General features: G+C 41.3%; 1 protein-coding gene across 3 annotated transcripts in view; it reads right to left on the reverse strand.

Annotated features, from left to right (window-relative positions):
- Window positions 1–1,892: 1,892 nt before the first annotated feature.
- SAMD12 (sterile alpha motif domain containing 12) overlaps window positions 1,893–22,936 on the reverse strand; it is a 239,534-nt gene continuing 218,490 nt past the window's right edge. For 2 of the 3 annotated variants that reach the window (XM_030553742.1, XM_030553740.1), the window contains exon 5: window positions 3,974–7,364. In XM_030553742.1, the coding sequence (XP_030409602.1) occupies window positions 7,342–7,364 (23 nt within the window). In that variant the 3' untranslated portion in view covers window positions 3,974–7,341. Of the gene's footprint in view, window positions 2,283–3,973; window positions 7,365–22,936 lie in introns of those variants that run through there. The other variant, XM_030553741.1, reaches the window with a different exon arrangement.

Below are 22,936 nucleotides of genomic sequence, written 5' to 3' on the forward strand. Positions count from 1 at the left end.
TTGAATAGCAGAAGAGCTTAATGATTTTAAAAATGAAATATAGATTTTGACTCGTTACAATATGACATGTGAGTAGTACTACTATTATTATTTAATGACATCAGTAGCAAGTACTACTGATGTCATTAAATAATAAAATATAAAAATGAAAAAACCCACAAATTTTTCAAAACAGAAAACTTTAATTTTTAAACAAAAAGTTTAATTTTTTCCAAAACAAAAATATTCAGAATGTACAGGCAGAGAAAGTTTCTTTCCTGTAGAATACCACTTTCCTAATCCAGTGCCAAAACTCTGCCATTCTTACTCCTTACTCAGACAAAACTCTCACTGAAGTCAATTATTTGAGTGCATGATTTAGAAGAACACAGACTTGTTCTTTTTTAATAGTCATTTTGGACCCAATTCTGTCCCCTTCAGTCATGTTCAGTCTTACCCTCCTTTGCAAGCAGTCCCACAGACATTTATCTCAAAGTCCATCTGCATACATATTTCTACTACTCCAAGTTAACACATTAAAATCAATAGAATTCTGTCTGAATAAGTCTCTGTAGGTATTTAAGCCCCTCACCCATCCTCTTATTACAGACAAAAGAACCTTATATATTGTTTAAATAATTGCTGCATCAAACCCATACACTGTATGAGCTATAGCATATCTGAAAGGGGGTTCCAAAGAGGATGGATCTAGACTTTTCTCAGTGGTACCAGATGACACACAGAACAGGGAGTAATGGTTTCAAGTTGCAGTGGGGGTGGTTTAGGTTGGATATTAGGAAAAAAAATTTCACTAGAAAGGTGGTGTAGCACTGGAATTGGTTACCTAGGGAGGTGGTGGAATCTCCTTCCTTAGAGGTTTTTAAGGTCAGGCTTGACAAAGCCCTGGCTGAGATGATTTAGTTTGGGATTGGTCCTGCTTTGAGCAGGGGGTTGGACAAAATGACCTGCTGAGGTCCCTTCCAACCCTGATATTCTATGATCTTTTAGAAAGGCATTCGGACTTGATTTAAAGACTTTAAGTGATGGAGAATCCACCACATCTCTATGTAAGCTGTTCCAAATGTTAATTACCTTCACTGTTGAAAATGTGTTGCTTATTTCTAGTATGAATTTGTTTAATTTTAACTTCCAATCTTGGGATCTTGTTATATCCTTTTTCTGCTAGATTAAAGAGCTGCCTGCCATTAGAAAATTCTTCCCCTTGTAGGTACTTGTTGACCATGATCAAGTCACCTTCAACAAACTGAACAGATTGAGTGTCTTTATTCTGTCAGTTTAAGGCCTTTTCCCCCAGCCCTCAAATCATTCTTATAGCAATTTCCTATCATAACCCCTAAATCCTGTTCAGAGTCACTACATTCCAAGATATAGTCCCATATCTCATAAGTGTGACCTGCATTCCTTGTTTCTAGATGATGACGTTGCATTTGTCTGTTTTAAAACACGTTGTTCAAATGAGACCACAATACCAAGAGATCCAGGTTAGTCTATATAACTGATTTCACACCATTATTTACAACTCCACCAATTCTTGTGTCATCTGTACATTTTACATTTTTTTACATATATATATATATATTTTACAGATAATTGATAAAGATATTGAACAACACTGGACCAAGAGATGATCCCTGCAGATCCCCTCTCAAAATACCCACAATGGATTATGATTTCACATTTACAATTACTTTTGAAATCTAACAGTTAACCAATTTTTAATCCATTTAAATGGGCTACATTGCTTTTGTGCTATTTTTAATCAGAATGCCATGCAGAACTAAGCGAGACAAGGTGGGTGAGTTAACATCTTTAATTGGACCGACTTCTGTTGGTAAAGGGAGACAAGTTTTCAAGCTTTGTCTCTCTCACCAACAAATTGGTCCAATAAAAGACATTATCTCATCCATCTTGTCTCTTTAATGTCTTGGGACTGAACGGCTACAACTACACTTCATACAATGCATGACTAAGTCAAATGACCTACAGAAATCTAAGTACATTATGTCAACATAGTTACCTTGTCAACCAAACTTGTCATTTCACAAAAATGATATCAAGTTTGTTTGATAAGCTCTATAAAACCATGTTGATCGGTGTTAATTATGCAAACATTTTAAAATTCTTTGCTGATAGCATTCCACATCAACCTGACCATGATTTTGCCCAGGATACGTGACATGATAACCAGCCTACAGTTTCCCATGTCATCTCATTTTTTCTTTTTAAATATGGGCACAACACTGGCTTTTTTCAGTTCTCTGAAACTTCCCGTGTTCTAAAATCTGTTTAAAAACAAAACCACAACATTAATGATTCAGAGCGCTCCAGAGTCAATTTTTTAAATACTCTTGAGTATAAGCTATCCAGTCCCACACACTTAAAATGTTTATCTTTAATAGTTGCTGATTAACATTCTCCCTAGTGACTGATGGAATAGGAAGTATTTAATCATCACAGAAAGATCTGACTACACTATTCTGTTTCTGTCTAACCACAAAACAGAAATATTTGTTGAATACTTATGCCTTTCCTGCACCATGATTGATATTTTTACCATATTTGGCTAGTATTGGACCTAGATAATTTGCTATGATTTCAGTGGTTCATTATATATTTAAAGAATTCCTTCTTATCATTCTTAACACTACTGACCAAAGAGATTTCATAGATACCTTTAGCTTCCCTTATCAATCATCTGCATATCTTAACTGCAGATTTGTACACGTTGCTGGGAGGTTCCCCATTTTTTCATTTGTTATGTATTGGAGTGTTTTGTACTCAAAACATCTTTCCTAAAGTTTACTGTAGATAACGTCAACAGCAATCTTGCTTCTTTGGCTCTATCAACCCTCATTAAACCACAGGACACTTTTCTTTCTACATTAAAATCGTATATTGATCACAGTCTAGAGATGAGAGCCTATTGTACCACAGCCAGGTATTGAGGGCTTTCATTGAGACTGAGTTTACAAAGATACTATTTGTTATTAGAGGACAGAGGTAAAACATGCAAGATTTTATTTTTCCGTGTGTGAGGCCAATTATTCAAAAATTGCTCTCTAGTGTTTTTGATATTTTGTTTTAAGAAAAAAACATCAAAATGGGCTTGGATCTACAGCTGGCATAAATCAGTGAAGCTCCAACAACTTCAATGAAGCTTTACTGTTTTATACCAGCTGGGGATCTGCCCCACAGCCCTTACAGAATAAAGAATTATGTCACTCTCAAAGGATAGCCTCTCTTTAAAATAGTCTGAAGCTGCTTTAAGTCTAGTTATAAAGTCACAAAATTACTCTTAAAAATAGAGAGGAAAATAGTGTGAAGAATGAACCTGCTAATGCACTTGGGTACAGATGGATTGGCAAAACCAAAGAGCTAATACAGCTTTTGTGAGCTTCTTGTCTGTAAGACTTTATCTTTCTTAACAAATCAGTTATGTGACAGTTTCAGACAAAGCAAACAATATAGCTAAAAATAGGGAATAAAAAGCATGTAACATATTTTCACATGTAGTATATTTTCCTATGCAGGCTGGTGATTCTTTTGCCCTCCTAGTATAAGAAAAGACATTATCTGAAGTAGCTAAGATGGCCTGGCCTCTGTGAAAACTCCTCTGATGCTGCAGCCTTTACTCACATATGGGTCCATGTGAATAAGGGCAGCAGGCAATTGGACCATTCATGGGAGCAAGGCTACAGGACTGGGTGCTGAGATAGAAGTATTTTGATAGTGATACTATTATTGTTTACCCGTATTTTAGAGGTAGTAGTCAAGTCTGTGGTAGTTCAATTGCCAGTGTCACAGTGGTAAATGTAATGGTGATACTGAGTGATAATGCAAAGTACATGCCCAACCAATTAAATTCACCACCAACACCACCTCTCTCTCTCTCTCTCTCTCTCTCTCTCTCTCTCTCTCTCACTCACTCACACACACACACACACACACACACACACACACACACACACACACACACACACACACACACACGGCTGACTGAGATCTGCTATTCTAACACAATGGCATTAGTCTCCTACTCTGCTTTTACACAGGACTAATGGCTATGGGTATATTTAAATTCACTTCCTTTTGCAGGAATGAATTTATTCCTTCCCTTTCATGTTGGCTTAGTCTTGGCACCCTTGCAATAAATTAATTATGACTGTAGACAGAGCATTCGTTCCATGGATCTATTCTTGGGACCCAGGGAAAAGAAGTGGAGGGGTCTGCTATTAATAAGGTGTTCAGCATAAAAACATGACAGCTTTCCATAGCCTCTCTCACAACACAGTACTCAGCTCCATTCACAATAATGTAACCCCCTTCCTACCCTTATTTATATTACACACTTTTCAGAGGAATGTGTTGGGATTCAGACAATTGTTCAGTGGATGTATAATAATTCCATAAATATCCCTGAGGAAGCATGGCCTACTTTTTCAGAGAGTAACAGTGATTAAACGTGGTGACTAGTTAAATACAAATCAAATATACAGTAAGCTCCTTATGGCCCTGCTCCTGCAGACACTTACACACGTGAGTGGGAGAATTCTTATGCTTGAAGTCTTTTCACATGCATAGGTCTTTGTAGGATTGAGGCCTAAGTAAGTTTCAAGCATAGTGTCAAACAGTGGCCTCGTGAAATCTCTGAAAAAAACTCCACTGAATTCAGTTGGACCAGGACTTGGCCCTTATTTTCACATTTCTCAGTGCCTCTAACACTGTATTTCCCACATCCTCCTAACTAAACTCTGGGAATCATTTAAAACAAACTGCTTTAAGAGGATTAGTTCAGACATTTAAGTTCATGCCCATGTACTAGCAGACGTTTAAACTAACACTGATATAAAAACATTTTACCTAACCATTTTTTTCTCTCACACCCATATAGTAACCATATGTGACAATCTTAACTTTATCATTTGAATTATTCTAGAATGTATTACTATGTAGTAAACTTGAGTACAGTAAAAGAGGATCCTTAACATATAAGTATCTCTCTCTTTTTTTGTTTTATTTTAAACAAACTGATAAACTTTTCTTTTTTAAAAACAGCAATAGCAATATAAGTGACTTAGGAAAATGACCATTCTAAAACAGAATAGGAAAGGCCTATTAAATGTGCTAAAACTTTTAATGAAATTCTGCAATGCACATGACCAATTTCTAAAAAAAGTCAACTTGCAAATCTATGGACAACTCTAAAAAGTGCACATTGCTAAAATATTGCTCTAGCAACTTCGCACTTAGAGGATATTATTCTTATGCCTTTACTGAAGTTTTTCTAACCAACCTAAATTAAAGTCCATGATTTTTAAAAGTGCCTTGTGATTCTGGATGCCTGAAAGTTCTGGATGCCCAATTTGAGAAACTTTAAAGAGATCTGATTTTCAGCATTTTCTGAAAATCAGGCTCCTTTAAAGTGTCAAGTTAAGTACCCAACAATCACTAGACACTTTTGAAAATCTTGGCCCTAACTAATTATAATTGTGTTCTAAATTGATATTATACAGTAGCCAACATGCTGAGCCTGACTTTTTTTTATATCTTCCAAAAAGTATATATACTGTTTACATATCAGGGATGGGTGAAAAGTTCTGACAAATACACACGCATCTGAAAAAGCCAAAAATATACACTTTGGGTGCAACGGTGCTCTAATTGGTTGATCTTACAATCACTAGTAGGGTATAGAATAGCTTCTAAGCGTGTATCACATGAATTTCCTCAAAAATAGCTCTTTGTCTTACTGTAATCCCATTAAGATTCATCTTCTCTCCACTATTGGTATCTAAGTTTCCAACATGGAAGGCTCTCCACAGGTTTGGCAGATGGACTAAGTGATAGTCCATTAGGCTGGAGAGAAAGATGTTCTTTGGCTACCAAAAGTGCCATCTTTGATTTAGGAACTGCAAGAACCACCAGGCTGGTCCCTTGTGATGCTGCTGACTATTTAATTTACTTCATTGTAAATAGTCTGTTTCAAATAGGCCCCAATGTGAGGGGTGGGATGAAAAGTACTTCCATTAAGTCTCCATGGATGAAAACTGTACCACAGCCAGCTGTGACACAACCCGTGATGTCAGCCACTTAGAGACTGAACAACAAATAACAATGCTCAATGTGAATGCAACAGTCTTGAGCCTGCTACAGAATGCCCAAAGGGTTATTAGAACCATTTACCTAAACCTCACTTCAGACTTAAAAAAAAAAAAAGTGTTTTGGGTAGAAAGAGGAGGAAATGTTAATGGAGGTGTCTGTCCTCTATGAGGTACCATACAGAGTGGGAGCATCTAGTCCACCTCTCACTCTTTACTATCTTCAAGAGGTTTTGTTTGGACTCTGCAAGTTGTAATTCACTGCCCCACTCCCAAAAAATAGTGATTAGCAGAAGAACCAGGATGTCTCCAGTCTCTCCTGTGTTTAATGTAGACCAAAGCCATGGGCACAATGTATCTCAGAGAAGGGATCTTTTCCTTTACAATTTAATGGGAACCTCACATTGGCACAACAGAAATGCGGACTGCTTGGTTTATTGGTGAGGGTGGGGGACAGCAGATGCAATGTTTGACAGCCCATTCAGCCTCCCATACTCCTGGCTACCTCCATGACAGCTGTTCAGTAAGTCTCAGTAAAATACATCTAGTGGCATACATGCCATGGGCAAATCTATCTATGCAATCTCCCATGAATCTGTGAATATATGCAAGTATGGGTTCTATTTTAGATACAGTCTTAGTGTAGGTACTGAAACGTATTTTAGTATTGAAATAAAGAAAAGACCTTTCCTGACATGTATAGAATGTGCTAACTCTTCTGTGCGGAGATCACATATAGTTAAACAGAATACCATTAGACTGTATAACTAACATATACAAGACGTTTACATTCCTATTGGGGGTCTAATATTGTGAACATTTTTACTGAGGTTGAAGAACTGCTGTAAGTTTTTCCTAAAACATCATCATGCCATCTGCATACATAATAAAATAATCCAGTAGTTGCCATGCTAAAACAGAACTTCTAGTGAAGGGCACAGATAGTCCCCTAATGGGAACTCAAAGTTATGCACAGTGATGAAAACTGGAAACAATTTTCCAGCTAATGGTCTGTCAATGACCACTTTGAACAAATTGGCACTGTATTTTATGCACCATATTTTAATACCACAGCAAACCAGGACTTTCCAGAATGTATCATCATGACTGAATGGTTGTATTTCAGTTAATCTTTCAATTCTTCCTGGTTACCTTCTGGCAGTGCCATTTGTTATGCTTTTCACGAAGTAAAGTTCACTTTCATATCACCTGGCAGGACAGAAGCTTTAGAGGCTAGTAGTGTTTATGGAGAAGTCTCTGTTGGAGCTGTAAAAAACAAACAAACGAACAGTAAATATAAGATCACCTCATAAAAGGCAATAACATATTTTAAGAGAAAACAACAAGTCAGCAATGTGCTATGCAAATGTACTCTTATTGTAAAGACAAACTACTCCTCGTAGTTCAGATTGTCAGCCTGGTACTCTAATAAGCTTTCCCCATCACCCACATGATTATTGCTCAATTGGTTCCCTGGAAAAAGGTCAAGTTAGGACTGACAACAAAGGCAGTGCGCTCTTGTACATGATTGAATCAGTTCTACATGGATCTAGCACCATGATATAAACCAGCATGAAACATTTTGGTGATCCAAGTCCTGCAGAGCAGGCCCTTTTGCTCGTAACATCACCGGTCAGGGATCGCCTCCTTTACCGATCCCATTATATTCAAATCACTGGGAAGATTCCTTCAGATCCAAACATAGGGCCTGGTTTCTCCTGTCCCATTGACAATGGCCAAGGGGAGCCAAAGCTGTGAGACACCAGCTGGGAGATAAGGAAGTAGCTTTGCTTCATGCTCTTCTCACTCCCTTCTGCTCATTAGACCCTTCCCCCCCTTAGGTGCCCATGGGGCTCAATGGGTTGTGGGAGGGGCAGAGGAAAGTTGGGGTGCAGCTTCCCCTCTGCTGCTGAGGACAGGAGTGCTCCCCATGATCTCCCTCTCCTTTGCTTCAGGGATGTTGATAATCAACTTGTCAATAATCAATAACCAGTTAATCAGCAGCCAGTAACTGGTAGGAATTTTAATTGTGTTTATATATGTAATCAATGGCATGCTCTCAAATTCAAATTTGATTAAAAGAACAGACCTCAAATAAGTCAGCATTGACTGGATTTATTAATCAAATAGTTAGCAAAGATAGTACATGAACAATGACACACACAATTACCAACGGCTATGGAAGACCTTTCCTGTAGTTTGACAGTCTGTGTCCAGCCTGCCGATGTTCTGACAGTAACCCCAAAGTGGTGATTCAAATATTTATTCTGTTCGGATATTCATGTATGTATCGATACAGAAATGGATCTGAAAGCCTGTGAACAGGGTGTGCTGTGGTGCTATGAACATCCGAGTAAGACACCAATCCTTGATACTGTTGAGTCCTACTTCTGGCAGGCAGATCATGATTCCATCCTGCCAGACCAATCAATAGCCCCATTGAGTTCCTGGTTCAGGTGTCATTTGTTCATAGCCAATAATCAATTATCTATAATTTGTCAGGAATCAATAACCAAAAAATCAATAGCAATTTTAATTGTGATTATAGGTTCAATGAGTAATGCTTCCTTGAGCTGAGATTTATTTAACAATGACAGACTTCGGACAAATCCAATCAAAGATGATTTATTCAACAGTTAGTAAGAGAGCCCATACAAAGAGGTATACAATTACCCACTGCTGTGGAAGACCTTACCTCAAGGCTAATAAACTTATGACAAAAGATAGAAACTTCTTTAAAAATAAATTAATTTTTTTCTAGGTTTAACAATTAGCAAAATAACTAGCCAAGTAAAATACAATATTTGCCTGTAATACACTCATAGCTATATTAGAATGTAATAGTTTATATAACTTAAGAAAAGGCTATGATCTTATTAATATTATTTCACAATTATATTGAAGTTTTGACCTTTTAGTTTTTTCTTTCTTTGGACAAAAAGTTTTGATTCATAGAAAAAAAACTTTGTAATTAAATTATTCACTGAGGCAGAAATATATGGACATATTTATAACTGCCATTTGCAAAAAAAATTGATGTTACAATAATATAATAATGGCTATGACCCCAAAATAGTGCGCACCACAAAAATTGTTTTAAAAGAAATAAAAGGAAGTTCTTCTTCATGAAGTGCACAGTCAACTTGTGGAACTCTTTACCTGAGGAAGTTGTGAAGGCTGGGACTATAACAGCATTTAAAAGAGGACTAGATAAATTCATGATGGATAAGTCCATAAATGGCTATTAGCCAGGATGGGTAAGGAATGGTGTCCCTAGCCTCTGTTTGTCAGAAGATGGAGATGGATGGCAGGAGAGAGATCACTTGATCATTGCCTGTTAGGTTCACTCCCTCTGGGGTACCTGGCATTGGCCACTGTCAGTAGACAGATACTGGGCTGGACGGACCTTTGGTCTGATCTGGTACGGCCGTTATTATGTTCTTAATTTTTATATTATTTTCATTTAGTAATGTTAAAAATGCATCGGTTGTTAGCTAAAATTCTTGCTAAAATGAAGTGCTCGGTGGTGGAGGGGGGAGCAGCAGTGAAGTTTTTCACATAAATTGTGAGTGCCTGTGTTTAAGTAACTAGCATTACACATGTAGAACTGTTTAATGCTGTAGTGGGCAACCTGAGCCGGGAACAGCGAACCGCGAGCACTGGGAACTGTGGGCGGCCATGCCTGCAGACGGTCGATGTAAACAAACTGTCTTGCAGCCTACCAGCGGATTACCCGTCGAGCCACATGTGGCCCGCAGGCTGCACACTGCCCACCATTGGTATATGTAACTCCTATAGTGGACAATCAAACAATCCATAGTCAGCATACGAATCAGTCACCTCCCATTCCTGTTCAGCCCACACCCACTACAACACCAGAGAATACCTGTGACCATCTCTGCTCCTTTAAGATATGCCAAGGGCTGGAAGGAAATGATAAACTTATGAGTAACAGGCTGGTTACCTATCTTTCCACCAGATGCATATTTAAGTATACAATCATCTATGAAGATGTTGCAATGCCCTGAGGTGAAACCCAGACCAACTAGTGTTATAACTGAGAAATGACAATAATGTATTCCCACCCTTGATGTACATATTAGTCCTTTAACTTTGAGCCTAATGGGCCAAGAGAGATGTTAAGGCTTTCCCAGAAGCAATGCTAAACAACAGCTACTAGAGTTAGACATTATCAGGATCTGCTGATTTTATAAATTCCATCCAAGAGGTTTGAAAGAGCTGGGTGAGGATAATGCTGGCTCATTAATGCTGATTTTCAATAAGTCTTGGAACACTGCAGTTCCAGAAGACTGGAAAAAAAGCTAATACTGTGCCAATATTTAAAGAGGGTAAACAGGATGACACAGATAATAATAGGCCTATCAGTCTGACACTTATCCCAAGCTAGTGGAACTGCTGATGTGGGACTCAATTAATAAAGGATTAAAGGAGGATAATATATTTAATGCCAGTCAATATGGGCTTATGAAAAATAGATCCTGTCAAATTAACTTGTTATCTTTTTTCATGAGATTACAAGTTTGGTTGCTAAAGGTATTAATGTTGATATAATATATTTAGACTTCTATAAGGCATTTGACTAAGTACTACATGACATTTTGATTAAAAAACAAGAAAGATGTAAAAAATTAACATGGCACACATAAATGGATTAAAAGATGGCTAACTGATGGATCTCAAAATGTATTGTAAATGGGGAATCATCATCAAATTGGTGCGTTTCTAGGGGGGTGCTGCATGGATTGGTTTTTGGCCCTATGCTATTTACAGGTTTTATTGATGACCTAGAAGAAAACATAAAATCACTGATAAAATTTGCAGATGACACAAAAATTGGGGGAGTGGTAAATAATGAAGAGGACAGATCACTGATGCAAACCGATCTGGATCACTTAGTAAGCTGGGTACAAGCAAGCAATATGTGTTTTAATACAAACTAAATATAAAGGTATACATCTAGGATAAAAGAATATAGGCCATACTAACATGATGGGGGACACTACCCTGGGAAGCAGTGACTCTGAACTAGATTTGGAGATCATGGTGGCTAATCAACTGAACATAGCCCTTTTGGCCATGATGTCACACTGACAGCTAAAGTGCTTGTTGGATGCATAAACAGTGGAGTCTTGAGTAGAAATAGAGGGGTTATTTTACCTCTTTATTTGGCACTGGTGCGACCGCTGCTAGACAACGGGTCCACTATTTAATAATGGGCTTTTCAGTCTAACAGAGGAAGCTATAACACAATCCAATGGCTCGAAATTGAAGCTAGTTAAATTCAGATTGGAAATAAGGCATACATTGTTTAAAGGGTGATTAACCATTGGAACAACTTACCAAGGTAGTGGTGGATTCTCCATCACTGACAATTTAAAAATCAAGATTGGATGTTTTTCTAAAAGATCTGCTCTAGGATTTATTTTGGGGATGTTCTATGGCCTATGTTATATAAAAGATCAGGCTAGATGATCAAAATGGTCCTTTCTGGCCTTGGAATCTATGAATCAGATGATGCTTTGCAGTTAAGATAAAGAATGTCTAACAAATAATGTTATTTCAGTGTGCAGTATTGGCCTATTTTACTTATCCTATTTTGAAATCTGTTTTTAAGATATATTTTTACAATGTATTAACCACAAAATGTATAAATGATAAACTACTAAAAAGGACATAAACAATGCCTACCCCATCAGGTATTGAGACAGTTGGAAAGTTGCAATGGGACAGAGAACCTCAGAAATAACAAAGTACTGAGAAGTATGTACCAGAATGAGGAAATAGATAAGGATCAGAATGATTTACAATAAGGATGGTGTAGTGTGACATTTTTGTTACCATTCTGCCTGGAGCGTCAGTTGATCAGGCTGACGCCACAGGATCGTTTGTGGAGGAGATGACGAACGCATCAAGTGTCTAGATTTTAAAACTTTATTGATAAAAATAAGAAAACAACAGCAGAGTGCTGGGAACGCTCCCACGTCACTCAGGGGAAGAAAGCAAGCATTAGAGCCTCAAGCCCTAACCCATTAACACTCACAAACGCACTACCCAAAACTGTAACATAAGAAGAAGAAGGAGGGGGAAGGGTGGACGAGAGTGCTGTCCTGGGCCCAGGTCATCCAGGAAATCTGCTGTAATCTCTGAGTTGCTTCAGCTCTCAGGAGGGTTTTAAGTCCTGGGGTCCTTGTGGGGGGTATTCCACTCAGGGACCTCTGCTTCTGGTGCTCTTTGTGTCAGTCTAAACCAGCTTGCTGTGGCCTTCTTGGCTGTCCAAAACACACCGGCTCTGGAGAATTTGTTTTCCCTTCTGCTGGCCTTCACTGTTGCCGCCTCATTTGCTCTGTTTTCACTGCTATCTTTGCAGATCTGCTCCACTTAGTTCTCCTCTTCTCACAACTGGGCAGCTGTAGATTTCTTGTCTGTAGATTTCTCGTCAAGCCCATGACCTTGGCCTGGGGCCAGCATTTTATCTTCAGAAAAAGTTAGCTAAAGTGCTGAGTTAACCCATTCTCTGCTTTCCCCCGGTCCCTCGCCTCTCATACTCCTGCAAAGGAATCTTCCATTCCCCATTCACACACCTCTGACCCTCTCCAAAATGCTTTGTGATGTTTGCAGCAGCGTTAGCCACATACAATGCTGATCTGCCTTCCCCGGGGACTCCCTGAGGGAGGGGGCCATTGGGGTGTAACAATAGCAGGGACCCCTTTGCTCCTGCCTCTGCTGTGTTCATAAACTACTCAGAAACACTGGGGCTCAGCAATCACTGCTGCAGTTTATTTACAGCGTGCGGTCTCCACCACCTTCTCGCCCCATACAGCTTGAGTTTTCGGCCATAAGGACGTCTCAGCTTCTACAACTAGGAGGGAAGAGCTACCACTCTCTGGCTCCCCACATCCTTCCTTCCTCTGGCCCTGTATGTAGCCACAGGCTAATTTAGCCTGGCAGCTGTTTCCCATTCACCAATCAGGTACAGGTTTCTCTAGGCAGCTCCAATTTACCTACCTTAATTGGAGCTGGCGTGACAGAGGGCTGGCTCAGTGGTTCCTGCCCAGCACCCTGTCACAGGTGGTGACAGATATGGCAATTTCCTGCCATTTCCTTGGGAGACCTACCTAACTGAAGTTTAAATATCTTTGGAGTCCATTGAATTAAATGAATAATTTATGTATTATTGTGGGCCAGGTCTACATGTAACCTCTGGTGGGGGGAGATGTGACAGATTTGAGACCTACGGAATATTTAGCAGGAGATGAATGCAAATTCCCTGCCTCCTGTTACACAAAATCCCAGCTGTTGAAGCTATGTCCTGAGGAGTGATCCATTGTCTGCTAACTTCCTGTAATATGAATGAGGCCAAGATAAAAGGCCCGAGATGTAGAAAAGGAAAGACTGAACCACTCATGGTGGTTCTGGTTCTGAATCTCAGACGGTTATGACCATGTGTAATGGCATGGCACCCACCTCTCACGAGTGCCCCCTTCTGGTTGGGTGTGTCTGCAGTCTTTAAAACCAGTCCTGGCCCTTGTATCGGATCATATCCCCAGGGCTTCCTTCCTGGAGGCAATGATTTTGTCCTCTTAGTCTGGTCTGGCCTCAGCTCTCCAGCTGGGCCTCCTGATAGTTCAGTCTCTTTCTGGGGGTTTACTTCTGTCCAATTGTAGGCCCATCCCCACTACTCCAGGTCCCAGCCCACAGACCCTAAGAATAGCAGCCAAGCGCTGCTGTGTCCCTTTAGCAAAACTGCCTTCATTTCCCTGGACCACATCCCTGCAACTCTAGCCTTCACCAACACCTTACCCTTAGCTCAGGACTCTTCTAAGCTCAGGCCCAGCAGCCAGCCAGCCAGCACCTCTTCCTTGATCCCCTGGTCCCTACTAACAGTGAGCTGTCCATCATCCTGCAGTTCCCCTTGGCTAGGAGCACCATCTGCATTTCTCTAGCTCAAGTAAGGAACTGCTTGTCTCTGGCTCTACTGCTCCTTTTTATAGGGCCCTCCTGGGCCCTGACTTGCTGCAGCCTCTCTGATTGGCTACTTCCCCTGCAGGAACTCTAGCCTGCTGGGAGAACCGCTCCACTGCTTCTTTTCTGGGACAAGTGTAGCAGGATCCTGAGGCCTCCAGCAAGGGGCCTCTGGGCCTAGTCTACCTTGTCATTCCATGAGTAAAAACCAGTTGTGGGTTTTCAAGGACTGGCATATACCAGAGTCAGAAGTTGGATCTGGAGTGGCCTAATGCAGTTTTTAGCATGTGTGTAGGTTCTTTTATTGTTTTTTTAATGTCTTCTCTGTAATGCTTTCAACTTAAGAATAAATGTGCTTGCTTATAAAGAGCTGTGTGGTAACTGTGGGCCATTATGTTCTTCATAGCCTTCAAAGAGAAAGCAAAGTGCAGATGCTGGCCTGTTTAGGCAGACTGTCTTGATGTGTATCTGCACATGTAAAGGAGAAAAGTGTAATCCTTGACAGATTTGGAAAGATTAAGGTATTCATAGGGGAATCAGCATTTGTGTGTAACAGCCTATATATATAGCCTTACCTGGTAACATGACCCAAAGACCATTGTAGTTAAAGGAATGACTCTCACAGACAAGTGAGACTAAATGGAAGAATAGATGAGGGAGAAAAAATATTCTCCTTAACTTCTGATGATAGAACAAGAAGCAATGGAAGCAAGGGAGGTTTAGGTTGGACATTAGGAAAAACTTCTTAACTGTCACGGTGGTTAGGCACTGGACTAAATTGCCTAGGGAGATTGTGGAATCTCCCATTGGAGATTTTTAAGAGCTGGTTAGATGGTGCTGGTCCTGCCATGAGTGCAGGGGACTGGACCTGATGACCTCTCAAGGTCCCTTCCAGTTCTATGATTCTATGGAATATCGCACTATAGGCAGGGAACTGTGCCACCTGGAAAAATCCCAGGCAGGAGGGAGAGATATGTGGGTCTCTATCACAGAGAGATGACATTTAAGGAGCTAGGAATTTGCAAATGCCTGTAGGATGAGGGGTGAGCACTACTAGCCAGCATGGATTTACTAAATCATTCCAGCCCAGCCTGATTTCCTTCTTTGACAAGATAACTGGTTTAGTGGACAGGGGAACTGTGGTGGATAGAATATATCTGGAGTTTAGCAAGGCTTTTGATGCAGTCCCACATGACATTCTCATAAGTAAACTGGAGAAATACATGCTTGGCAGACCTACCACTATGTGGATATATAATTGGTTAACAAGTGCAAACAGAGTATTAATGGAATGAAGCTCAATTGGAAAGAGGTCTCAAGTGGGGTTCCAAAAGGATCAGTTTTGGGTCTGGTGTTATTTAACATCTTTATTAATGACCTGGATATAGAAATAGAGATCATACTGACCATATCTGCAGGTGACACAGAGCTAGAGAGGGTTGCGAACACTTTGGAGGATAGAACTAAAATTCAAAGGGATTTTGACAAATTGGAGACAAGAAAATGAAATTCAACAAAGACAAACGTAAAAGGCTACACTTAAAGAAGAAAAACCACTTAAAGAAGTTATCCCCCATTCTGCAGCTTACAGAATGGGGGATAACTGGCTTGGCAGAAGAACTGATGTAAAAGATCTGGGAGTTGTGGTGAATCACAATCTCACCATGAGTCAACAATGCAATGCTTTTTTTGGGGAAAAAAAGCAAATGCAATTTTAGGTTGCATTAACAGAAGCATAGAATGCACATAGGCGCCGACTCTGTGGGTGCTCTGGGGAAAAATTGTTGGGTGCTCTGCACCCCCTGGCAGCTTCCCGCCCCAGCTCACCTCTGCCTCCTCCTCTGAGTGTGCTACTGAATCCTGCTTCTCCTCTCTCCCAGCTGTTTCGCACGGCTAGGGGGAGGAGGAATGCCGCATGCTTGGGGAAGAAGTGGGGCCAAGGTGGGGATTAGAGGAGGGGTCCAATAGGGGTAGGAAGGTGGCAGGTGTGAGCACCCAACGGTGCCATGGAAAGCTGGTGCCTGTGAGCATGCAAGTCATGGGAGGGGACAATACTGCTCTACTTTGTCCAATCTTGGTCACCAATATATAGAAAGGATGTACGGAAACTGGAAAGGATCCAAAGATGATCAAAGGGATGAAATGTTAGCCATATGAGCAAAGGAACTGGATATGTTTCGTTTGGAAAAAGGGGAGATTAAGGGTGGGACACGATAGCGGTTTTCAAACACTTGAAAGGCTGCCATTAAAGAGATGGAGAAAAAGTTGTTCTCTCTTGCCAAAGAAGGCAGGACCAGAGGCAATGGGTTCAAAATTACAGCATAGCAGATTTAGATTAAGCTTCAGGAAAAACTTCCTAACTGTAAGAACAATAGGAAAATGGAATAAACTGCCTAGGGAAGTTGTGGAAGCTACTTCACTGGAGGTTTTCAAAAAGAGTCTGGATAGCCATCTGTCTTGGATGATTCAGACACAACAAATCTTGCTTCTTTGCATGGGGGTAGACTAGATGACCCTTGTAGTCCCTTCTAACCCTATGCCCCTATGATTGACTCTAAGAGTAGTATCATAAATTGCTGCAAGCCATTGCAATAGGATAAGAAAAGTTGTGGCAGGAATGGAGATGGTTCCAAGCTGCAATGATTTGTCCTAAATCAGATTAAGGAGAAAGCCATGCCACATTCTATTTTCATTGTATCGTAAAATCAGGGTATTACCATTCTGAGCCTGGTGCAAAGAAACTACTCCAGGCAACAGTTATTAGTGAACAGAATCTCTGCATCTTGTCTCCTCTATGTAAATGTGGATGGTGCCACATATCTATCTTACCAAACAGTTTACTGAGTGGCAGAATCAACACTGGCAGAGATCAAAGGTTGTACCCAACAGCTCACTACTGGACTGTAGCCAGCACAGACAGAACTGAGAGCGAAATACTGCGGTGCACTCTGTCCATATCCCAGCAATCCCTCCCTTCTTCTGAATAGCAATGTACTGAACACTATGCCTTTCCAGGAAGCTAAAAAACACATAGAAAGTAAAGCCCTGGGGCTGCACAAAGACAACCATCTGCCTTACTGCAAGTGTAACAGTCTAGCATTCTTTATTAGAATGATGTTAAGCAGTGACACATTAATCAGTGGGCTGAGTAGAGCAATAGCAACCATGCGACGCAGTAAACAAGCAATATCCAGTAGTTGAGAGAGAAAATGGATACAAAGGCAATTTTTGGTAACATTGCCATTTTTATTTTGATTCCTACTGGTCATCCATCTTGCTCTGGTTCACTGGATAATCCCCTGATCACTGGGACACGCAGTCTCATACATTCCTGAGGATTTGTTTTTTTATACCATTTGCCAAATTCAGTATCGAGGCAAATGACTGAGGATAAAAGGGGCAGATAATTTTAAATACATTTGTTTGCCAGCTGGGAGGCAATATTTTAGGCTTGGTCCAGGACAACAGAAAGGGTTAATCTATCACCTGGAAGTATAGTGGTCTCATATGCAATATTGCCAAACCTGAACATTCAAAATTCATGAGTCAAGTCCCCCAGAATCATTACACTAAGTTTGGTTTTAGAGTCTTTAGGACACATGCAGGTCATGTTTTCAAGTTTTTCTCTACAACCAAGAAACTAAAATGTACTGTTTAAAATATGAAAGTTGACACTCTCACTATTACAGAACTCCAGAGCTGGGGCTTTAAGAAAAATCATCATATCTTGTGAGAACTGACGATCCTATAAATGTCCAGCGTTTTTTGTTTTGGTGTGTTTATGTCAGCTTTGGAGCATTTGCTCCTCTAGGAGAGTTCACTTTAAGACATCAAGGAATAATTTTAATGTCTGATGATACATTAATCAGAAATTTGCAAGGAAACAAACTTTCTTGCCTAAGATCCCATGGTAGAGAATGTCTGCACCCATTATCCATAGGATCAGCAGAATAAGATCTTAAGTTTTGTCCCATTTTGTCTCATAGTTGATCGAATATGCAGTCAAAGTCTTGAATGTGTCCATCACAATCATAGTGCAACCACAATGTGATAATGCTTTGCAGACACTGAAAGAGGCTCTGAGATTTGCATGGTATGAGCACATTCTGATTTCAGAGACAATTACATTTTATCCACTGATGCTTCCCCTGAAGATTTGGAAATGGTCATCTCATCCATAGGTCCTTGTATGTGAAGACAGATTAAGCAAACCTCTGAGCCCGTGCACAGTCTAATTATCCAGTACACAGACAAGGTCCTTCCACTCACATAAGAAATTTATGATTAATCCAACCATAATAAATATCTATTCTAGATAACATTTTGAAACCTGGATGCTTAAAGTTAAGTTCCTAAATCCGTTTCAGGCTGCTAAATGAGTATGGGAAGCAAAAGTTGCTCATCACCTCTGAAAAACCAAATCACTTTAAATTAAAACCTAATTATGAATCTAGGAACCCAATCTGAGACATCCAGGTTTGAAAAGATTGGCCATTACTTTCAGACAGATGATAAATCTCCAACAGTTAGGATTCATCATCTTTTCACCTACTTTCTGACTAACTCACAACTAGCTTCTTGTTTGTGGCGATGGACTATATAACTCATACCATGTAATTTTGAGATTAAGCATTTCTGGGAGAATGAATTTCATGGCAGATGCTCTCAGTAGGTAGCCTTTTGTAAAGCCAACTACTAGTCAGAGGTTAGTACAGCTGCTGTATGGAACACAGTTGGCTCACGCGGAAGGGATTGAAAATGTAGTAGCCCAAAATGGATTCTAATCAGCTATTCAATGTCCTCAAGTAATTAAAACAGCCAAAGCCTGCTGATAAGTGACTCAAAATCCCAGCATCCCAGAGAAACTTTCAGCAATTTTACAAAGTAAATGAGATGAAGAGACACCTGGATCCTTTGTAGAGATGTTTTATTCAGCAATTTTGTCTCCATCCCTTTTTCCCAAAAGCCAGGATTAGCCATGGACAAGTCGCTAACTGGTCCAAGTTGAGATGCAATCCAAACATTTCTCTACATAGAATTAATCTGGAAATCTGGACAAGAACACCCTCTCTCAGAAGACTTCTGGCACTGTCAATTCCTTATCCTGACTGTAATTGGAAATAGCCAAATCTTAAAGGTTTGGTTTAAAAACGGGCAAAGATTTAGGAGGAGATACTTACCTAGAAGCGTTTGTCCATTCCTAGTAAGGATGCTTAATACTCTCAGCTAAAGTTACAAAAGCACCAAGACTGACACAATATTGTGTTCAACAGAAAATAATACGTACTGGGGAATTTCTCTGAACTGACAGACATATAAAACAAGTTAACATAAAACTGTGAATGTGACCACTTCTTTAGCATTTATAGTTTCCTTTGAAGAATTCATCTGGAGTAATACAAACCTGTCCAGGAATCTGAATGCTGAACTGGCTGCTGTCCACCAATCTCACCATACAGCGTACCAGACAATGGGGAATGGAAAGGTTTAATCGGATTTGAGGATAATGAGCCTGATTGGTTCAGATGATGTTGTCTGAAACTGAAAGTGCCTGTGTGATTGCAGAGCTTACACCTTATCTTCTGTTTACTCAGTGTTTGCGTGTAAAAGTCTGCCTTGATCTCCTAAGACCTTGTGGGTGCTCAGTGGAAAGTGAAAGGTTGCTGCCCTTTGCACTCAGGGTATATCTGTATTGCAGTCATGGGTTGTGATTGCAGCTTGAGTAGATATACTTGAGATAGCTTTGATCTAGCCAGCTTGGGTCCCAGAGCAGTGAAGCTGTGGCAGTGCATGCTTCAGCATGGGCTGTACAAGCCCACCTGGAATCCTGAGTTATTATTACTCTACTTGCAGGGCTAGCCTGTGCTAAAGCACACGCTACTGCAGCTTCACTGCTCCAGGACCTGGGCTAGCTAGATTAAAGCTAGGTGGAGCATGTTGGCTCCAGCTGCAATCATAGCCCATGATTGCAGTATAGATAGGCTTGGCAGAATTAGATTTTTATTTATAATTCTGAGACGGTTACAGGATGCCTGGCCCCTGTAAATGATGCAGGTCTAGCGTCCCTGTGCCAGAGCAGGTGCTTCCAGTTTGGCTAATTAAGAGGGCATGGTGGCACATGGGGGCTATGAAGGATTGTTTAATCACAAACCCACAAGGGATGTGTGCAATCCTTAAATGGGCTATGGGTTTTCTTTCCCCTGCTGGCCCAGACAAGCCTTTCCCATCTCTCAGAGTTGCGGGAGCCAGAGCAGGGGAGCGCTGACATCAGCACTTCTGCATATCAGACTCCAGGGTCTCAAGTCAGGCACCGAGAAAATGAGGCACACACAATTTTCCAAGTGTGGAAAGTTTGGTTTAGGTGACTTGACCAGCATCACCTAGCAGCTCTGTGATAGAGGCACGGATAGAATCGGGGTGCTGGAACAATTTGTATAGTGGGGGTGCTGAGAGCCATTGACCCAACCTGCAAACCATATATATGATGGAGACCCCTTCCAGCCAGGGGGTGTGGCAGCACCCCCAGTTCCAGCCCCTATGGACAGAATCTAATTCTCTAGGCAGCATTCTTCAGCCTTAACCATGAGATTGTCCTTTCTCTTCCTGCGGTCCTCTGTCTCATTTACTACACACCTTCTGACTTCTGCAAGAAATGAGGCAGAGGTCCTACTGACAACAGCTTCCTTTGCTACACAACTCTGCTCCACATCCAGAGCAGGTCCATGCTATTCACTGAACGAGGCAAGAGTGCTGTGGGGAAAAATAGTTTTTGATCATGTACTTGATGACTGTATCAGAATGAAGATGCAGAAAGCGGGTGGATTAAGGTTCCACAGGCAGTGGTGGTGAATGCTTCTGGAAGAACTGCCAGTTAAATGTGGGATTGACATTTTTACAACACACACGATTTCAGAATGTCCTTAGACCCTTATGGCTCAGAGCATCTTTGTTACAAATGGCCGATCAAGGAAGTCATTCGTGAAAACATAGCAGGTGTTAAAATGCAAAAGGAATATCTGGGGGAATTCTGATGGTACTGGGAAGGCTCTAGAGATTCTCTTATTTTTAATTGTTCTTATTCTTTAGGAATAATTGCCAGTTCCGCCACTGAAGCACCCAGGTATAAACCCTGACCAGCTGGGAAATCTGCTTGACTTCTAGCTCTTATTACTTTAATCTGCACATTTCTTATTATGTTAGCCTGTAAAGCTGCCAAACGTGTTAAGCCCTTGCATTTTGGTTTGTCTCCTGCTTTTAATGAATGTCCTGTTGCACATGTTCCTGTAAATACAGGAGCTTATATCTGTAATACTAACTGTTTGAGACCAAAATGGCTAGTCTATACACAGCAGGAGGGATTGCTGTGATTAGCTGCAGTTGTCCAAACCAAATGCTACTCAGACCTGCTAACCTTCATAGAACTGGAGCACTGCTGAAGGGCGAGATGGGACCAAATGGTACCTGGTGGCAGAAAAAAGAATTTAACATTCAGGCTAGAAATAGGCCTGTAAGAGCTAAACAGATGGTCATCTAAACACTCATCCAGAATTCTGACCAAACAAATAGGGCCCTAGGGGAAAATCATGTCCCAGAAAGAAGAATCTTATTAATCAGCAGGATTTTTACCTATTGAACATATCTGCATAGTACTGGAAGTTCGAGTATGTGAATACTGTGAACAGTTTTCCATCAATGTTTGTTCAGCTTTTAAAACAAACTAATTCTGAGTGTGGTCCTGCCCCCTATAGGCTCACTTCCTATGACGATTCCAGTAAGCAACTATAATAAAATAATACATGACTTGTAAATAGTGCTTGTAATCAGTAGATTTCATAGCACTTCACAAAGGTGGTCAGTATCATTATCCTCATTGTACAGATGGAGAAACTTGAGACAGAGGGCTTGTCTACATCAGAAAGTTGCAGCGCTGGTGAGGGAGTTACAGCGCTGCAACTTTGAAGGTGTACACATCTGCAGGGCACCACCAGCGCTGCAACTCCCTGTTTGCAGCGCTGGCCGTACTCCCGTTTTGTCTCGGGTGTAGAGGATCCAGCGCTGGTGATCCAGCGCTGGTAATCCAATGTAGACACTTACCAGCGCTTTTCTTGACCTCCGTGGAAGGAGGAAGCCTCTGATAATCAAGCTGGTCTCCTTTCCCGGTTTGCTCTCTCGTTCCCGGAACCCCGAGCAAGCAAGTCTCCTTCCCTGCGGTTTGCAGGGTGGTTCGGGGAACACGAGAGCAAACCGCGGCGAAGCTGGTCTCCTTTCCTGGTTTGCTCTCTCGTTCCCGGAACCCCGAGCAAGCAGGTCTCCTTCCCTGCGGTTTGCTGGGTGGCTCCGGGAACGCGAGAGCAAACCGCGGCGAAGCTGGTCTCCTTTCCCGGTTTGCTCTCGCGTTCCCGGAACCCCGAGCAAGCAGGTCTCCTTCCCTGCGGTTTGCTGGGTGGCTCCGGGAACGCGAGAGCAAACCGCGGCAAAGCTGGTCTCCTTTCCCGGTTTGCTCTCGCGTTCCCGGAACCCCGAGCAAGCAGGTCTCCTTCCCTGCGGTTTGCTGGGTGGCTCCGGGAACGCGAGAGCAAACCGCGGCGAAGCTGGTCTCCTTTCCCGGTTTGCTCTCTCGTTCCCGGAACCCCGAGCAAGCAGGTCTCCTTCCCTGCGGTTTGCTGGGTGGCTCCGGGAACGCGAGAGCAAACCGCGGCGAAGCTGGTCTCCTTTCCCGGTTTGCTCTCGCGTTCCCGGAACCCCGAGCAAGCAGGTCTCCTTCCCTGCGGTTTGCTGGGTGGCTCTGGGAACGCGAGAGCAAACCGTGGCAAAGCTGGTCTCCTTTCCCGGTTTGCTCTCGCGTTCCCGGAACC

This window comes from Gopherus evgoodei, chromosome 2 (assembly GCF_007399415.2).
Source record: "Gopherus evgoodei ecotype Sinaloan lineage chromosome 2, rGopEvg1_v1.p, whole genome shotgun sequence".
NCBI classification, from domain to species: Eukaryota; Metazoa; Chordata; order Testudines; family Testudinidae; genus Gopherus; species Gopherus evgoodei.